This window comes from Cladophialophora yegresii, assembly GCF_000585515.1.
Source record: "Cladophialophora yegresii CBS 114405 chromosome Unknown aczIN-supercont1.5, whole genome shotgun sequence".
Taxonomy (NCBI): Eukaryota; Fungi; Ascomycota; class Eurotiomycetes; order Chaetothyriales; family Herpotrichiellaceae; genus Cladophialophora; species Cladophialophora yegresii.
Window position 1 is genome coordinate 3,454,718 of NW_006913049.1, and position 13,755 is coordinate 3,468,472.

Below are 13,755 nucleotides of genomic sequence, written 5' to 3' on the forward strand. Positions count from 1 at the left end.
TGCAGGAGTTATCGACCTCTCTTTAGTCCTCTCCATTAGGGCAATGTGCAGCAGAAGACAAACATTCGACGTGCAAGGACGCTAAATGGAGGACTCAGCCTGGCCCGCGTACGTGGACTGGTCGACGCAGTTGGACAGGCTGCAAATCAGTAAGGGTGAGAGGAAAGGGCGTCGTATCCGGTGATTGAGTCAGGAAAGTACCAAATCTCACGTTAACGACAGAAGATGTGCAGAAGGTAAACCCTAGAATGAACAATAACGAAGGACCGAAGAATAATCAGCGTGGACGGACAACTATTGACAACGAAGCAAGCAGGAAAACAGTGCTGGAAGCATTATCTCAGTCTAGCTGCGTGGAAATGAGAGTTGCCGATTGCAGCAAGTTGAGCCCGCACGACGCACGTTGCAGGATGCAGGATTGATGGACGGGGTGCCACGGGTGCCTTGAGTGGATGTTGGCGGCTACGGAGGTGCCCAGACAGAGACATCGGCATCACTAAACACCGACGGGCCTGGACAGGGCCACTCACCTCTTGCTTGTGTGCAAGGTTGGTTCTCGCTTGTTTCTGAGAAGCTGCACGCGAAACTGACACACCAGGATGTCTCTCCGGGGGTGCCCATACTGTGTAGATAGTGCATATCGCATAATCCCATTGGAGCCACTGTTTGGTTTTGATATCTTTGCTTTTGTCTCAGGGTTACCCACTGATGTTCGAAGATCCCATATTAGGTATACCACAGGTTGAACCTCGTACTCTATGATGCATCAAGTCCGGACCTTCACGGCTTGCTGTCAAAAGAATCGTCGTCGCTGTCACGTACGAGTACCTCTTACAAGAATCGGTTACAGTACCTCGAGAGTTTTCCTCCGACTCTGCACAAATATTGCTTACCGATTGGTTGAGATCTTGCCAGAATGCTTACATTGCGCGCTGATCAATGCAGCCCTCTCTGGGGTTTTTGCTGAAGGCCTCGTCACCTCGGAGTACTTACGTCGACACTAAGTATACTCCGCCCACTACTGCAGTCTTTGTCTGCTCTGACTCGTCTTGCCGCTGAACCGTCAAATCCTTTGGGCTGCATTCAGTATGAGTGCCTGAGGACGTAGTCCGCGGACATAATGAGATACGGGCGAGGATACTGCGGCAGGAAAGAAGACGGTCATGAGACACGTAGTTCGTCGCTTGACCTTTGCGCTGCGCACATTGGCATGCATGATGGGCGGGAGGTTCTTACTACACAGCACTTGTATCTTGACAAAATTCCTGAGTAGCAGGGGGAATCGTGCTGTCGACAGCATCCTATATCCGTGTAGATGGTGGTTAAAGACAGCAAATGCTGGGTGAAACGTAAACGAGCTCCAAACGCTAAAGTCGACGTCAGCGAGCTGCGATGATAGGTCACAATGAGATTTCGACGCGGTATGGACATCACCCAAAGTGCTTTCAGTAGAAGCCCCGAAATGGAATAGGTATCTGACAAGGTCGCGCTTGAATTCCGGCTGCAGTAGACTGGATCGCACACTGCATGGCTGCAAAAGGGACTTATCCCATGTTCGATTGATTGTACAGGAGAGTTTATTGAGTTCAATGGTGGGCAGTTTCCTTGTCTTCGGCGTCAATCGCATCGAGGTCTTCGAAAAAGTTCTCCTCGGGTTGTGTCTCTCCAGGTTGAGAAGTCCCTTCGATCTCCACAGACTGCTCCTCGTACTCCTTCATCTCGCTAGCTAGATTTGTCTCTTCTGGCGACTTGGGCGCGGCAGGCGGCGTGAATTTCTGAACTTGGCCCTCTGCGTCGGAGGCCTTCTGTGGTGGAGGCTTGTATGCTCGTAGTTCTTTCAGGTAAAGGTCTTGAATCAAGTCCGCTGCCTCATGTGAGTTGCGGGGTTTGACTTATTCCACTGGTGACTTACCCCTTGAGATTGACGCAGCTGCAAAGCTTCGACGTGAGGGTGGAAGCGTTCTGGAGCTTACCCGAGCAAGGAGACGGCCCTTGAGTTCGTGTCAGTGGTTGCGTGTCCCTCCAAATGAGGAACTTACACTGGCTCTGAGTGTCTGCGCCATTCTGATCGTGGAGAGGATGGTACAACGGTTCGTTTCCGTCTGTCGCAGAGCTCAAAATGAGGTCCTGCAAGTGAGTTGGAGGTGAAATGCAGCTCGAGGGCTAGATCAAATGCGGCAGTCACGTGCAGACGGCTCAGCCGAACACTTTCCGCCTTGCTCATCCGAACTTCCTTTCCATCGCCTTCTCTCCACCATCTCGCCATCACATAATCGCAGCACTCGTCAAGAACTTCTCTCTGCCTTCTTCTCTTCCTGCGAAGGCTTTCCTGACGCCCTTGCGCAATCTCGAACAGCGCCGCTGACGACGACATATCGTGTTCAGAAAACTTCGACTTTTCTTTGACTCACGAGACCTTCACTGGTTGAACGGTCGCAGTCAGGGCCCTCAGCTCGTTCGCGCCTGCGCTTCACTTGCAAGGCTGCGGTCGCCTCTTCTCGCTATCACTTCCGCGAGAAAAAGGTACTGGACATTAGATAGTTGACTCGGGCGTCGTTCGACACCATCTTTTGGGTTGTCTCATTCACTTGCTGATGACCTGACTGACACTTGCCTTGCTACAGTGTACGACGATTCACGACCGTCAAAGTCTACGTCTACACTCCCAAGCCCTTAACACGCTCAATCTCAATACGATCTATACACTCATTGTCTTCGATTCCTCAGATTGCCTCAATTTCACTTGCGTGTGACGCACTGGCCAGGCGAAGCCTCATAGCTTCTGCCGCGAACGCAAGAGCCTGCAGACCTTTGTCTCAAAATACCGCCAAACTGTATTCTCCATTGTTCGTCAAAACTTTCGCAAACAATCATAACCTTCGGACAACCTACAAAGGGATCAAGAGACGTCAGACCCAGCGACTGCAGGGGACACTAAGCGGTCGAGTTACCAAGACGAAGTCAAGGTCACTGGCACCTAAGAAACCCAACATGACCACTGTGGGAGCTGAGAACCAACCCCCAGACGCCCCAGCCTGGCGCGAGAATCTCAATACTCATCTCATCTGCCCTGAGTGCAACCAGTACCCGCCGGATCTCATCGAGGAGAACGCCGACACCATCTGCGCCAACTGTGGAATGGTCCTGGCTGAGCGTCTCGTCAGTTACGAGTCCGAGTGGCGTACATTCAACTCTGACGAGGGCAAAGGCGATGACCCCAATCGAGTTGGCGAAGCTGATAACGATCTCCTCAACGCCAGCAATACGGGCACAATGATTGGTGGTGGAGGGGCCAATGTGTCAAAGGAGACGCGGAAGCTCAAAAAGGCTCAGGCACTGCAACAAGAGAACAAGGCCGACAAGGTTTTGCAGACAGCCTATGCCCAAATTGAGGCTTGGGGGGAAAGAGCCCAGCTTACTTTTCCCATCAAGAACAGCGCCAAAGGCTATTACAAGCGTGTTTACGAAGCGAACGCCCTCCGCGGGAAGCCGGTCGACGTCATTCTCGCCGGCTGTCTCTTCATTGCATGCCGTCAACAAAAGGCACCTCGATCTTTCAGTGAAATCTTCGGCTTGACATCAGTCCCGAAAAAAGATATCGGCCGAGTCTACAAACACCTGGAGAAATTCTTGATGAAATGGTCCAACGACAGCATCCAGGCCATTGAGGAGAGCGGTGGCATCGCCAACCAGTCTATCGCCTACAATGCAACCGAGTCGACGAAGCCTGAACAACTCTGCGAACGGTACAACAACATGCTAGGAGGTCCCTTTAGGGTGGGGAAGATTGCGGCGGAGCTTGCCCAGAAGATCCCGGAGATCAAAGAGCTCGCTGGCCGAAGCCCTTTGTCTAATGCCGCCGCTTGTGTCTATTTCGCTAGTCACCTCGTCGGTCTCGGGAAATCCACCAAGCAGATCAGTGAAGTTGCAAGCGTCAGCGATGCCACAATCAAGCACGCCTACAAGCACCTGTATCTCAAGAGGAAAGACCTCATCGAACCGAGCTGGCTTGGCAAGCAGGATAAAGGCTTCGGCGATGAGAAAAATCTCCCTGGCGCTTAGTATGATCAAAAGGGTGACGGGTCCACACCGGGCTTTAGACTCATGGATCCAACGTCCGAAAGGACTGATCGACCTGGTGCCCTTTTTACCAACACGCGACGATCTCCTCCACGAGAAGACGCGGAAGTGCACTTCACTTGATAAGTTCATGGAGAGGACAGGAAGGGTGGCTTCAGTGCTTCTACGGTTATGTTATTGCTGATTTCTTGCCTTTTCGTCACAGGCATTACTTTTGCCTAACTCCACATAGCATTGGCGTTGGTTGCGGAGAACGATACCCATACAAAATCAAATTAGGGAAGGGAAGGGAATGCAGAAGCCATTTCTGTAATGATAGAGCAGATTGCCATACTCAAGCAAAAGGTACTAGGAAGAACCATCGTTTTATTTCCGCTGCTCGTCCTCTAGAAGCCTGCCCTGGTCGGTTGTGCGGGCGTTATGTCAACGTCGTTGCAGTATATCGCCAAGCCATGGGAGATATACGCCACATCCAATCATCATCATTAGTCCTCGCTCCTTCCGAAGGCAGTTCTCCTCTCCTTCATAACATGGGGTGAACCGACCTGGCCCCGTCGACTCTTGGACTTTCGACGCACTCGTGGAGGTGACGATTGGAGGCGTATAGCTAACCTTGATTGGTAACCAAGGTTCTAAAGTATCTCTTTTCTCGCACTTGTCACCAATTCGCATGACTTTCTTCCAGCTTGACTTTGTAGCTTTTCTGTTCAATAAAGCACTCTCCCATAACGCACTGGCAGGAAGGACACCAGTGGATTGGTTTTCCTCTGTGAATTAGAGTGGACGACCATGGCAACGGCATCCCATCTGACTTGCCTGTGCGGTTCCATTAAAGAAGCGGGTACGCTCCTCACCAGCCAGACACTTCCGGTCGAGAACGACATCTGCCACTGCAACACCTGCCGCTACACTACGGGCTCTTTGGGTGCATGGTATGTGAGCCTTACTGGCTCACCGAGTGAGGAATCCCTGAGCAACGCTATCGCTTACAAGACGTCCGAGAAGTATACCCGCTTCTTTTGTAAGAAATGCGGGTGCAATGCTTTTCTGAGGTCTGACCGGGATGGCAGCTGGGCCGCTTGCTCAGGGGTCGTGGAAATGGAGCAGACCGAAGGGATGACTGGGCGACTGAGCGTGCAAAAGAACATATCAAGGGTCTTATCCCACATTTACGTCGGAGACGGGAAAGACGGTGGTATTGCACCATTTCTCACGAAGCTTGGTGATCGTGATGTGCCTTGTTACAACACCATGCCGGGGGAGGACGGCGCCGAGGTTTTAAAGAAACGCGAGCTCCAGCAACTGCGAGAGACATTGCTGCATCAACCAGCCTCGGAAACAAGAGACAGAGGTGAGGCAATCGAAGCATCCTGCCACTGTGGATCCTGTCAACTGCACATTGCACCACCGCCGTACGAGGTGTGGAGCAATGGATGGTACGTCCCTAAGGGCGACCACAACAAATACTACGCGAGATTCTGCGGCTGCCGCTCATGCCGGCTAACGCTGGGGTTCACACTGCAACCATGGACATATATACCTCCATCCCAGATCTACACAGTCAACGACGAACCGATAGTATTTGGTCCGAAGGCCAGAGAAACAACCCAAATCGAGAAGCTGAAACATTACCAGTCTTCGGAGTTCGTGCTAAGAAGCTTCTGCATTGTCTGTGGTGCAACCATGTACTATCAGAGCTTTGAGAGGCCGTATATCATTGATGTCAGTGTTGGCGTTTTGAGGTCGAGGTTTGGTAATATCATGGCGGGAGAGTGGTTGGAATGGGACAGAGGAATTGTTAGTAAAAGGAATGAATGTGTTGATGAGGAGTTGGTGGAGGCCTGGTTGAGCAGGCCAACAGCTTGATCGAGATCCAGTCGAACGGATGCATCCTGCCTCAAGATGCCCCGGTATCATTCGAGACATGACGTTCAAACCCGGGCTTCGGATTCGCGGACTACAGTGTTGAATGGGACGGTACTTCTGTTCTGAGTGCTTTGTTTCCTCTAACGAGGACCACGTGCCTTGAGCATCAGACGTCAGTTGGAAGCTCATCCGCTACCCCAGGTTGTTTGTGGCTTGCATCATTGACAGACACATCGAGACACGATAAAAGCCATGCCTGGGACTGGCGTGCTAAATCGTCGAGGCATAACCCAACGGCTCGAGGAGGGCGCTGCTTTGACCAAAATGTTTCGCGTAATGATGAGAGCAAGGTCATCTCCCGTAATTGCACATTACCCGTCTATCAACAGAAAGCCTGTTGATTGGATGTTCTAGCGTAATCAGAATGGCAGCGACACAGTCCCGTCTCGTCTCAGAGGCTCAAACTCGTTTGGCATAACGCGGTGTAGGCAGTAGTGCGACAGAAGAGGTGCTGCGTCCAGCGCAAATGCGTAAATCGATCAGAGAATCCGGTAACGAGTCTTTAACCAGAGGGCTGCATGCACCACATGCGCCGACAAGGTTAGCGTTTCTAATTGCGGCAAGACAGCCGACAGGGTCTAATCTCACACAAGCCTCGCCGGAAAATCCCTGCCGAGGTTTCGCGCTACAGACGACGAGGCTGCAGCTTGCGTTTGTTCAAGGCCGCCCAGTTCGCCATACAACAATTTCACATCGTTGATTCTCTGGCGTCGCTACAGTTTTATCCCCTTCGCCAGGTTACCGCCACTGTACAAATATCCCTTTGCTTCCTGAGTGCGCACTTGTTGGCGAGGAATTGTCCCGTTTAGTACATATCATTCAGCTATGGCTGCCGCTGTGAAGCCGAGCAAGAACCAGCAGAGGCGAGCGAAGAAGAAGGCTGAGAAGCAACAGAAAGGCAAGGTGCGATCGCCTTCAGCAACAACTTTGTCCAGCACTGATCGCGTCCAGGGATTCGCCGCAGCGTCCGCCGATGCCTCTGCCAAAGACGAGATCCCTGCACCAGATCCAGAGACGGCTCGACATTCGCCTGCGAAAACAAATGGTCAAAGAATCAAGTCAGAAAATGACGAACTCAATGGCGCCCCTCTCGCGGATCCTCTCGTTGCCGACGAGGATAATCCGCTATACGACATGTACAAGGATATCATGGGCAGATTCGAGGAAGCGGATAAGGAAGATCCTACCCTGAAACCACCAGAGAAACCGGAAGTGTACTACGACGATGATGACGATATCCCAGACGAGGACGAAGAGAATTCAGCGCCCAAAATCTCCAAGAAGAAGCGGAAAGAGATGACCAAATTATCCGTCGCCGAGTTGAAGGCAATTGTGAAGAGGCCGGAAATGGTCGAGTGGACAGACACATCTGCACCAGACCCGAGGCTCCTCGTCCATATGAAGTCATACCGCAACGTTGTACCTGTGCCGACTCATTGGTCGCTCAAAAGGGAATACCTGTCGTCCAAGCGGGGTATTGAGAAGCCGCCTTTTGCACTTCCGAAGTTCATACAAGAGACTGGCATTGCGGAAATGCGCGATGCTGTGTTGGAGAAGCAAGCCGAGGCCACCCTGAAGCAAAGGCAACGAGAGAGAGTCCAGGGCAAGACGGGCAAGCTTGATATTGATTATCAGAAACTCTACGATGCGTTCTTCAAATTCCAGACGAAGCCCGAATTGACGAGATACGGCGAGGTCTACTATGAAGGTAAAGAGTTTGAAACTAATCTACGGCACCTAAGACCCGGCGAGTTATCGGATGAGTTGAAGGAAGCTTTGAACATGCCTCCAGGCGCGCCGCCTCCGTGGCTAATCAACATGCAGAGATACGGACCACCACCCTCCTATCCAGCTTTGAAAGTACCGGGTGTGAATGCTCCTCCTCCGCCAGGTGCAAGTTGGGGTTTCGCACCAGGACAGTGGGGTAAGCCGCCGGTTGAAGAAGCGACCAATAGACCGCTATACGGTGGCGATATCTTCGGTGTGCTCCAGCAACAACAGAACGCACAGCAGGGAGAGCCGATCGAAAAGGAACTTTGGGGTGAGCTGCAACAACAAGACGAGTCTGAAGAGGAAGACGAGGAAGAAGACGAGGAGGAGGACGAAGAAGATGGTGGAACTGGCATTGAAACCTCAGCTGGTCTGGAGACGCCTAGTGGCATGACTTCGGCTGTGCCAACGGAGATCGGCAGTACGGAGCCTGTGTCTGAATTCGACCTGAGAAAGCGCCGCGGCACAGAGGCGGAAGAACCATCACATCCTAGATCGGCATACCAAGTTATTCCGGAACGCCAAACACGCGTCGAGGGATTCTTTGGTGGCGATCGTGTCTACGACATCAAGGCCGCCCAACAGCAAAATGCAGGCAATCTGCCGGTTCTAGGACAGGAAGATTCCCGCAAACGCAAGAAGCCGGGCGATGTGGACGTTTCGATGGACCCAGACGCGCTAGCCGCGCGTGACGGTCTGGACAAGGATGATTTGAGACGCGCTTACGATCAAAGTCGGAAGGCGGAGCAGAATCCGAACTGGGATTTCCAGGAAGATTTGTCAGATATGATCGCCAGCGAGGCTCGAAAGAGACAGAAGAGAGATGAAGAGAGGAGGAGCAGGAGGTGATTGCGGCCCAGCAGGAGGACTGCCACCTCTACCCAAAACACCTTTCCACAATACCCCAGTCCATTCGTAAGTGAGGGGACGTACGGCGACAGGTGCAGCCAGGTGTACCAGGCTCAATCACTTTTGAAGGCAAGCGACAATTGCTAGAGAGTTCCAATCATCCAATGTCACTAAACACTTCCAAGAAATCTTTCTTTGGTTCTTTCGTCTTTTCACCTCTGAGTTTGGCAGGACTTGGCTGGGGGCTCGCATCTACTGTTAGGTGACTGTACGCCGAATTCGGAGGTCGGGATCTACAAAGTAGAGCCGCTCGCGCTCGCCCAGCACGTGCCGTCTCACGTGCTCTTCTCATCCACCTGCCACCCCGCCCTCCAGCCTCATATTCCGCCCCACTCATTCATGTTCAATCTTCTCCGCACCACGACAATAGCCGAGGATTCCCTCTGGCTGGAAGATGGAAAAGGACCTGGTCCAGTTCTGGTCCACCGAGGCTGTTCCTGAGCTTCGGTGCTGCGATGCAACCCGTAGCTCGAGTCGTGAGTTTCTGACATTTTCTCTGCACGCTGGTGCCGTTGACATGGCTGTTTGACTCGTCGCGCTGAGCCGAACATCTTTCTCTGTTATCTCGCCCACTCGAACGCCCTTCCACCTCTGCACCTACCCCTGCCCAAGTTAGTAGAGCCTTCCAAAGCGAAAAAGGCCATCAGAATGCCCGTCTTCAAGTCCCTGCAACCACCCATTGAGATGCCATGGCATCTCCCGGTGTGGACATGGCTCTTCGATTCAGAGTACAGTCCTATGAGACATCACAAGGCAGAAGACATCAAGGGCTTCACAAACGCTGTCACCAAAGAGCACCTGAGCTACATCGACCTGAAGACGCACACGACACATCTTTCCACCGTGCTCGTGAAGAACTACGGCCTCCGGCAGGGCCAGACTGTCGCCCTCTTCTCTCCGAACACAGTCTGGTATCCTTGCGCCATGTTCGGTATCCTACGGGCCGGAGGCGTGGTCAGCGGTGCAAGCCCAGCATACAACGTAGAAGAAATGACGTACGCGTTGAAGACCGCAGAGGCAAAATTCCTCTTCACAGTCCCAAGTAGCATGCAGATTGCGGCAGCGGCGGCAAAGAATGCAGGAATACCGCAAAGTAACGTGTTTCTGCTCGAGGGCACAATGGAAGGGTTCACGACAATGAGCCAGTTGCTCGAGATGGGCAAGAAGCATGGGGCAAGCGGACAAATCGAACAGTTCCGCCTCCCTCATGGCAAGAAGAACAAGGATGTCTGCGGGTTTCTCTCGTTCAGCTCCGGCACGACCGGTCTGCCGAAAGCAGTCATGATCGCACACTCGAATGTCATCGCCCAATGTCTCCAGGTACAACAAATCTCGCCCGACACATTACGACGAATTCTGGCCGTACTGCCACTGTTCCACATCACCGGGCTCGTCCACCAGATGCATCTACCAGTCTTGCTTAACGCCAATGTCTACATGCTCCCATCGTTCACTATGGATGGCATGCTGCAAACCGTTCAAGACTATAAGTTGGAGGAAATGCTCCTCGTCCCTCCGATCTTGATCCGCCTGGTTCGCGACGAGAAGACACTCGCAAAGTACGACTTATCTTCCGTGAAGCGATTCTCCTCTGGCGCAGCACCCCTCTCTGCCGAAATACTCGAACTTCTCAAGCAACGCTTCCCGGGAACGGGCTTCAAACAGGGTTACGGCATGACAGAGTCATGCTCCTGCATCACGGCTCACCCGCCCAACAAGTACGACTACAAATACGCCTCCCGTGTCGGCACCATCGTCGCATCCACGGAAGTCAAGATCGTCGATCCGGACACAGGACGGGAATGTGGACTCAACGAGCCCGGCGAGATCTGGGCACGTGGCCCACAGGTGGTGATGGGCTACCTGAACAACCCCAAAGCCACGCGCGAGACCTTCGATCAAGATGGATTTTTGCACACAGGTGACATCGGCAGTATCGATGAAGAAGGCCTCATTACCATCACCGACCGCCTGAAAGAAATGATCAAAGTCAAGGGTATCGGTGTGGCGCCCGCCGAGCTGGAAGATCTCCTGTTAGGGCATGAGGACGTCGAGGACGTCGCCGTACTGGGCATCTTCGATGACTACTCCGGCGAACGGCCCAAGGCCTACGTCGTGCTGAAACCTTCGAAACGCTCGGACGACCCTCAAGCCATGGGGAAGAAACTCATCAAGTATGTGCAGGAGAAGAAGGTCAGGCACAAGTGGGTTACAGAGATTGAGTTCGTGGAAGAGATCCCCAAGTCCCCAAGCGGCAAGATCTTGAGACGAGTCTTGAGGGATATGGCCAAGAGTGGGAAGAAAGGCGTTGTTGTCACGAATGACAGGGAGAGGGCGAGGCTGTAAACGCCCGCCACCAACCTCGTCTATCCAGGGCAGAGAAGAATCAAAAAACCAATTACCGTATGGAGAGGAAGAAGCCACGACAGCAGGGCAGAGATGGAGCTGAAATGCACAAGTGGGTTGTTGAGCACCCTACATGTCCCTGGGTACGCAGTCGTGGAACGTAAGGGAGTTCGAGCATATCGAAAGGGCAAGCAGGGCAAGACTCATCCGCTGATGGCGAAGCTACCCGCGGTATCGGTAGAGTTCGGGGCGGAGCCTCGGTACACTGTAAATGGCGGCGACGGAGACGTTAATTACTGCATCACAGACTGAGCCCGAGTGCCCTGATCAGTGTTCCCCAGCCATCTGGCATCGACGCCAGCAAGCTCTGATATCACTCGCAAGGCTCAGTGATGTGCTCGCCTTCAGCCATGCCATGTCGTAGTAGACAATATATTCAAGCTGGAAGAGTGGCTCGGTCTTGCCGGCGGTTCTCAGCTCGCTTGGTAGTATTAACCCCCTGAGCCTCCGTAGGCATTCACCCTGGATCGTTGTCAGCGTGGACGACAGGGTCCTATAGCACAACTCCTCGCTGAGCTGAGGAGGCAAGTGTCACAGGCACACTGGCTAGAAATAGTCTCGTCCATGCTCGGGACGGTTCCGGCATCCCCGCTAACGGAGGCCTAAAACGACAAGAAGAAATCTTTACGAGTGTGATCAAGAAAACCGTCGAACCGCAAAGCATGCTCATTTGTGCCTAAGAGTCCAATATCATACCTGCCTTCTATCATACGATCCAAAAGCCTTGAGACGCCCAATCGTGTTCAATTCCTGTGGCCATAGGTTGGGGCGCGCACAGGGTCTCCTACCATAAACCCCGAAAGGATTGCTGGTCGTCGGAGTTTCTGATGCTACCAGCTGTTGTTTCGTAAGAGTACATAAGCGCCAAGTTGTAGGAACTCCGACCGCGCTCGTTGTTCACCATTTCGGCCCTCATTCGCTTCTGCTCATCTTCTCAGTCTCTCGCCATTCGCAAGCTCCCCCAACCATCACTTACAGCATGAGGCAATCACAACGTCATGCAGCTATTTTCTGCTGGCCGTTTAAGACGCAGGGACGGGATCGGTCTCGCGCTGAAGAACATCGGCGTTGGTGTCAGGAAGATCGGTCTGCGGCGCAGACGGGAAGTCATTCTCCTTGACCGGAGTGTTGCCTGTGGTAGGAGACGGGATCTTCTGACGGGCGGTTCCGACCAAATCTTGAGCTTTTGCAGCAGCGGTTCCCGTGTATTGCTTCACAGACTCAAGCCCCTTGCTTGTGTGCTGGGCAGTAAGGTCTTTGATCTGGTTGGTTTGTTGACCAATAACGTGGCCGGCATGCTCCAGTTGGGCATCGATGAACTCCTTGTTCTCGAGATAGATCAATGGGGCGAGAAAGATGAAGGAAGTGGAAATCAAGGCCATGCCCCAGAAAGGAACAATCTTGATGAGGTAGTAGGTTATGAATGCAGTCAAGAAAGCCTGCACAATTATCAGCAAGGCGTTGAGGCAAGTCAGCGGGGTCCACTTACAACTGCGGTCACCGGGATGTTCTCTGCAAACACAATGCGCTGGATCTCAATGACGAAGAAATTGATGAGGTTCTCGAGATCATCGAGGGATGCCTCGAGAGTTTCCTTTGGAATTTTGTAGTATCGTCGGGGTCGGAGCGAGCTGGCCACGCTAGAGCCCATGAGAGCTTTGCTCGAGGCTTCCGCGATGGTGACAACTGGAGACGTATTAGATAGGAAACTTGTAGAAATTTTTCTCCACTTACCACCAAGACTCATCCAGGTAATCTTGATCACATATCGGATGATGGGGAGGTATCGGACGGCGAAGATGAAGGCAATCGCGGAAGCGAAGGTGATGCCAGTGGCGCGTTTGTTTTTCCACTATCGCCAGTTAGGAGTGTCTACGTGGGGTGATAACGTTGTTTCATACGCTAAGGAGGGTGTAGAAGCTGAGGAGAGTTAGCACAGAAGTCCTGTTGAGACGATGAGAAATTGGGATGTACTCACAATGAATGATAGTGAGTGAGTTCGGTATCCTGTGCTGATGTTAGCCTATCTCGAGGCGCACCAAAAGAACAGTAACCTTCGACATCAAAGACAATCTTTTGGAGGGCAGGGAGGCTTGCATTGCTAGCGGTGTAGTCAGGTTTTGAACGAGAGCCGGCCAGATTGCTGAACTCGGACTTTGTGGCAGCTGCTTCGCTTCTTGCTGATTGAGCGACAGGGCTGGTAGGGTGGAAGTGTCAGCTCGGCACCTGCTTTGTTTTCTTATCATTGGAGCCATACCCATTGACGAGATTTTGTGTGATTGGATGCTGCTGAATCGTCTGGGCGGCGGCAGAAGCGTCTGGGACTCGTCAGTGGAGGCAGAAGAAGAAGGAGCTTGAATTCTATTTGTCTTTGTTAGCCATGGTTTTGGAGGAGCTGCAAAGAGTGACGATTTCGTCTTGCTCACCTCACTATTGACCAAGGTCTGCTGCAAGGTCGTCGGCTCGACGCCATTGGTTTGACTCGCTTGCTTTGTCTCGGGACTCAGCCCGCCCTGGGAAGCATAGTCGGAGTCTTGGGCGAATGTAGACATTTCGGTTTCAGTATCTATTGGAGGGTTTGTAGAGATCAGCAACCAAACTTGTGGTGTGATTGTGCACGAGAGGACGGGAAAATGACTGGGAATGGGAAAAAGGAGTGACAGG

The 13,755-nt window shown here is 52.6% G+C and overlaps 6 protein-coding genes across 6 annotated transcripts; 4 read left to right on the forward strand and 2 right to left on the reverse strand.

Annotated features, from left to right (window-relative positions):
* Positions 1 to 1,586: 1,586 nt before the first annotated feature.
* A1O7_07971 (F-type H+-transporting ATPase subunit H) lies at positions 1,587 to 2,063 on the reverse strand (the record flags this gene model as incomplete). Its single annotated transcript, XM_007761966.1, has 3 exons — positions 1,587 to 1,864; positions 1,913 to 1,991; positions 2,040 to 2,063. 3 exons carry the CDS (start codon positions 2,061 to 2,063, stop codon positions 1,587 to 1,589), a joined length of 381 nt encoding a protein of 126 aa, XP_007760156.1.
* A 928-nt stretch (positions 2,064 to 2,991) lies between these two features.
* On the forward strand, positions 2,992 to 4,062 carry A1O7_07972 (uncharacterized protein; the record flags this gene model as incomplete). Its single annotated transcript, XM_007761967.1, has 1 exon — positions 2,992 to 4,062. The coding sequence occupies one exon, from the start codon at positions 2,992 to 2,994 to the stop codon at positions 4,060 to 4,062; it is 1,071 nt and encodes a 356-aa protein (XP_007760157.1).
* Positions 4,063 to 4,869: 807 nt separating this feature from the next.
* Positions 4,870 to 5,946, forward strand: A1O7_07973 (uncharacterized protein; the record flags this gene model as incomplete). The annotated part of the gene is made up of 1 exon (XM_007761968.1): positions 4,870 to 5,946. The coding sequence occupies one exon, from the start codon at positions 4,870 to 4,872 to the stop codon at positions 5,944 to 5,946; it is 1,077 nt and encodes a 358-aa protein (XP_007760158.1).
* An 885-nt stretch (positions 5,947 to 6,831) lies between these two features.
* On the forward strand, positions 6,832 to 8,625 carry A1O7_07974 (uncharacterized protein; the record flags this gene model as incomplete). The annotated part of the gene is made up of 1 exon (XM_007761969.1): positions 6,832 to 8,625. One exon carries the CDS (start codon positions 6,832 to 6,834, stop codon positions 8,623 to 8,625), a length of 1,794 nt encoding a protein of 597 aa, XP_007760159.1.
* Positions 8,626 to 9,333: 708 nt separating this feature from the next.
* Positions 9,334 to 11,031, forward strand: A1O7_07975 (uncharacterized protein; the record flags this gene model as incomplete). The annotated part of the gene is made up of 1 exon (XM_007761970.1): positions 9,334 to 11,031. The coding sequence occupies one exon, from the start codon at positions 9,334 to 9,336 to the stop codon at positions 11,029 to 11,031; it is 1,698 nt and encodes a 565-aa protein (XP_007760160.1).
* Positions 11,032 to 12,113: 1,082 nt separating this feature from the next.
* On the reverse strand, positions 12,114 to 13,643 carry A1O7_07976 (uncharacterized protein; the record flags this gene model as incomplete). Its single annotated transcript, XM_007761971.1, has 7 exons — positions 12,114 to 12,530; positions 12,581 to 12,777; positions 12,826 to 12,943; positions 12,993 to 13,011; positions 13,070 to 13,288; positions 13,349 to 13,409; positions 13,523 to 13,643. The coding sequence occupies 7 exons, from the start codon at positions 13,641 to 13,643 to the stop codon at positions 12,114 to 12,116; spliced, it is 1,152 nt and encodes a 383-aa protein (XP_007760161.1).
* Positions 13,644 to 13,755: the final 112 nt, after the last annotated feature.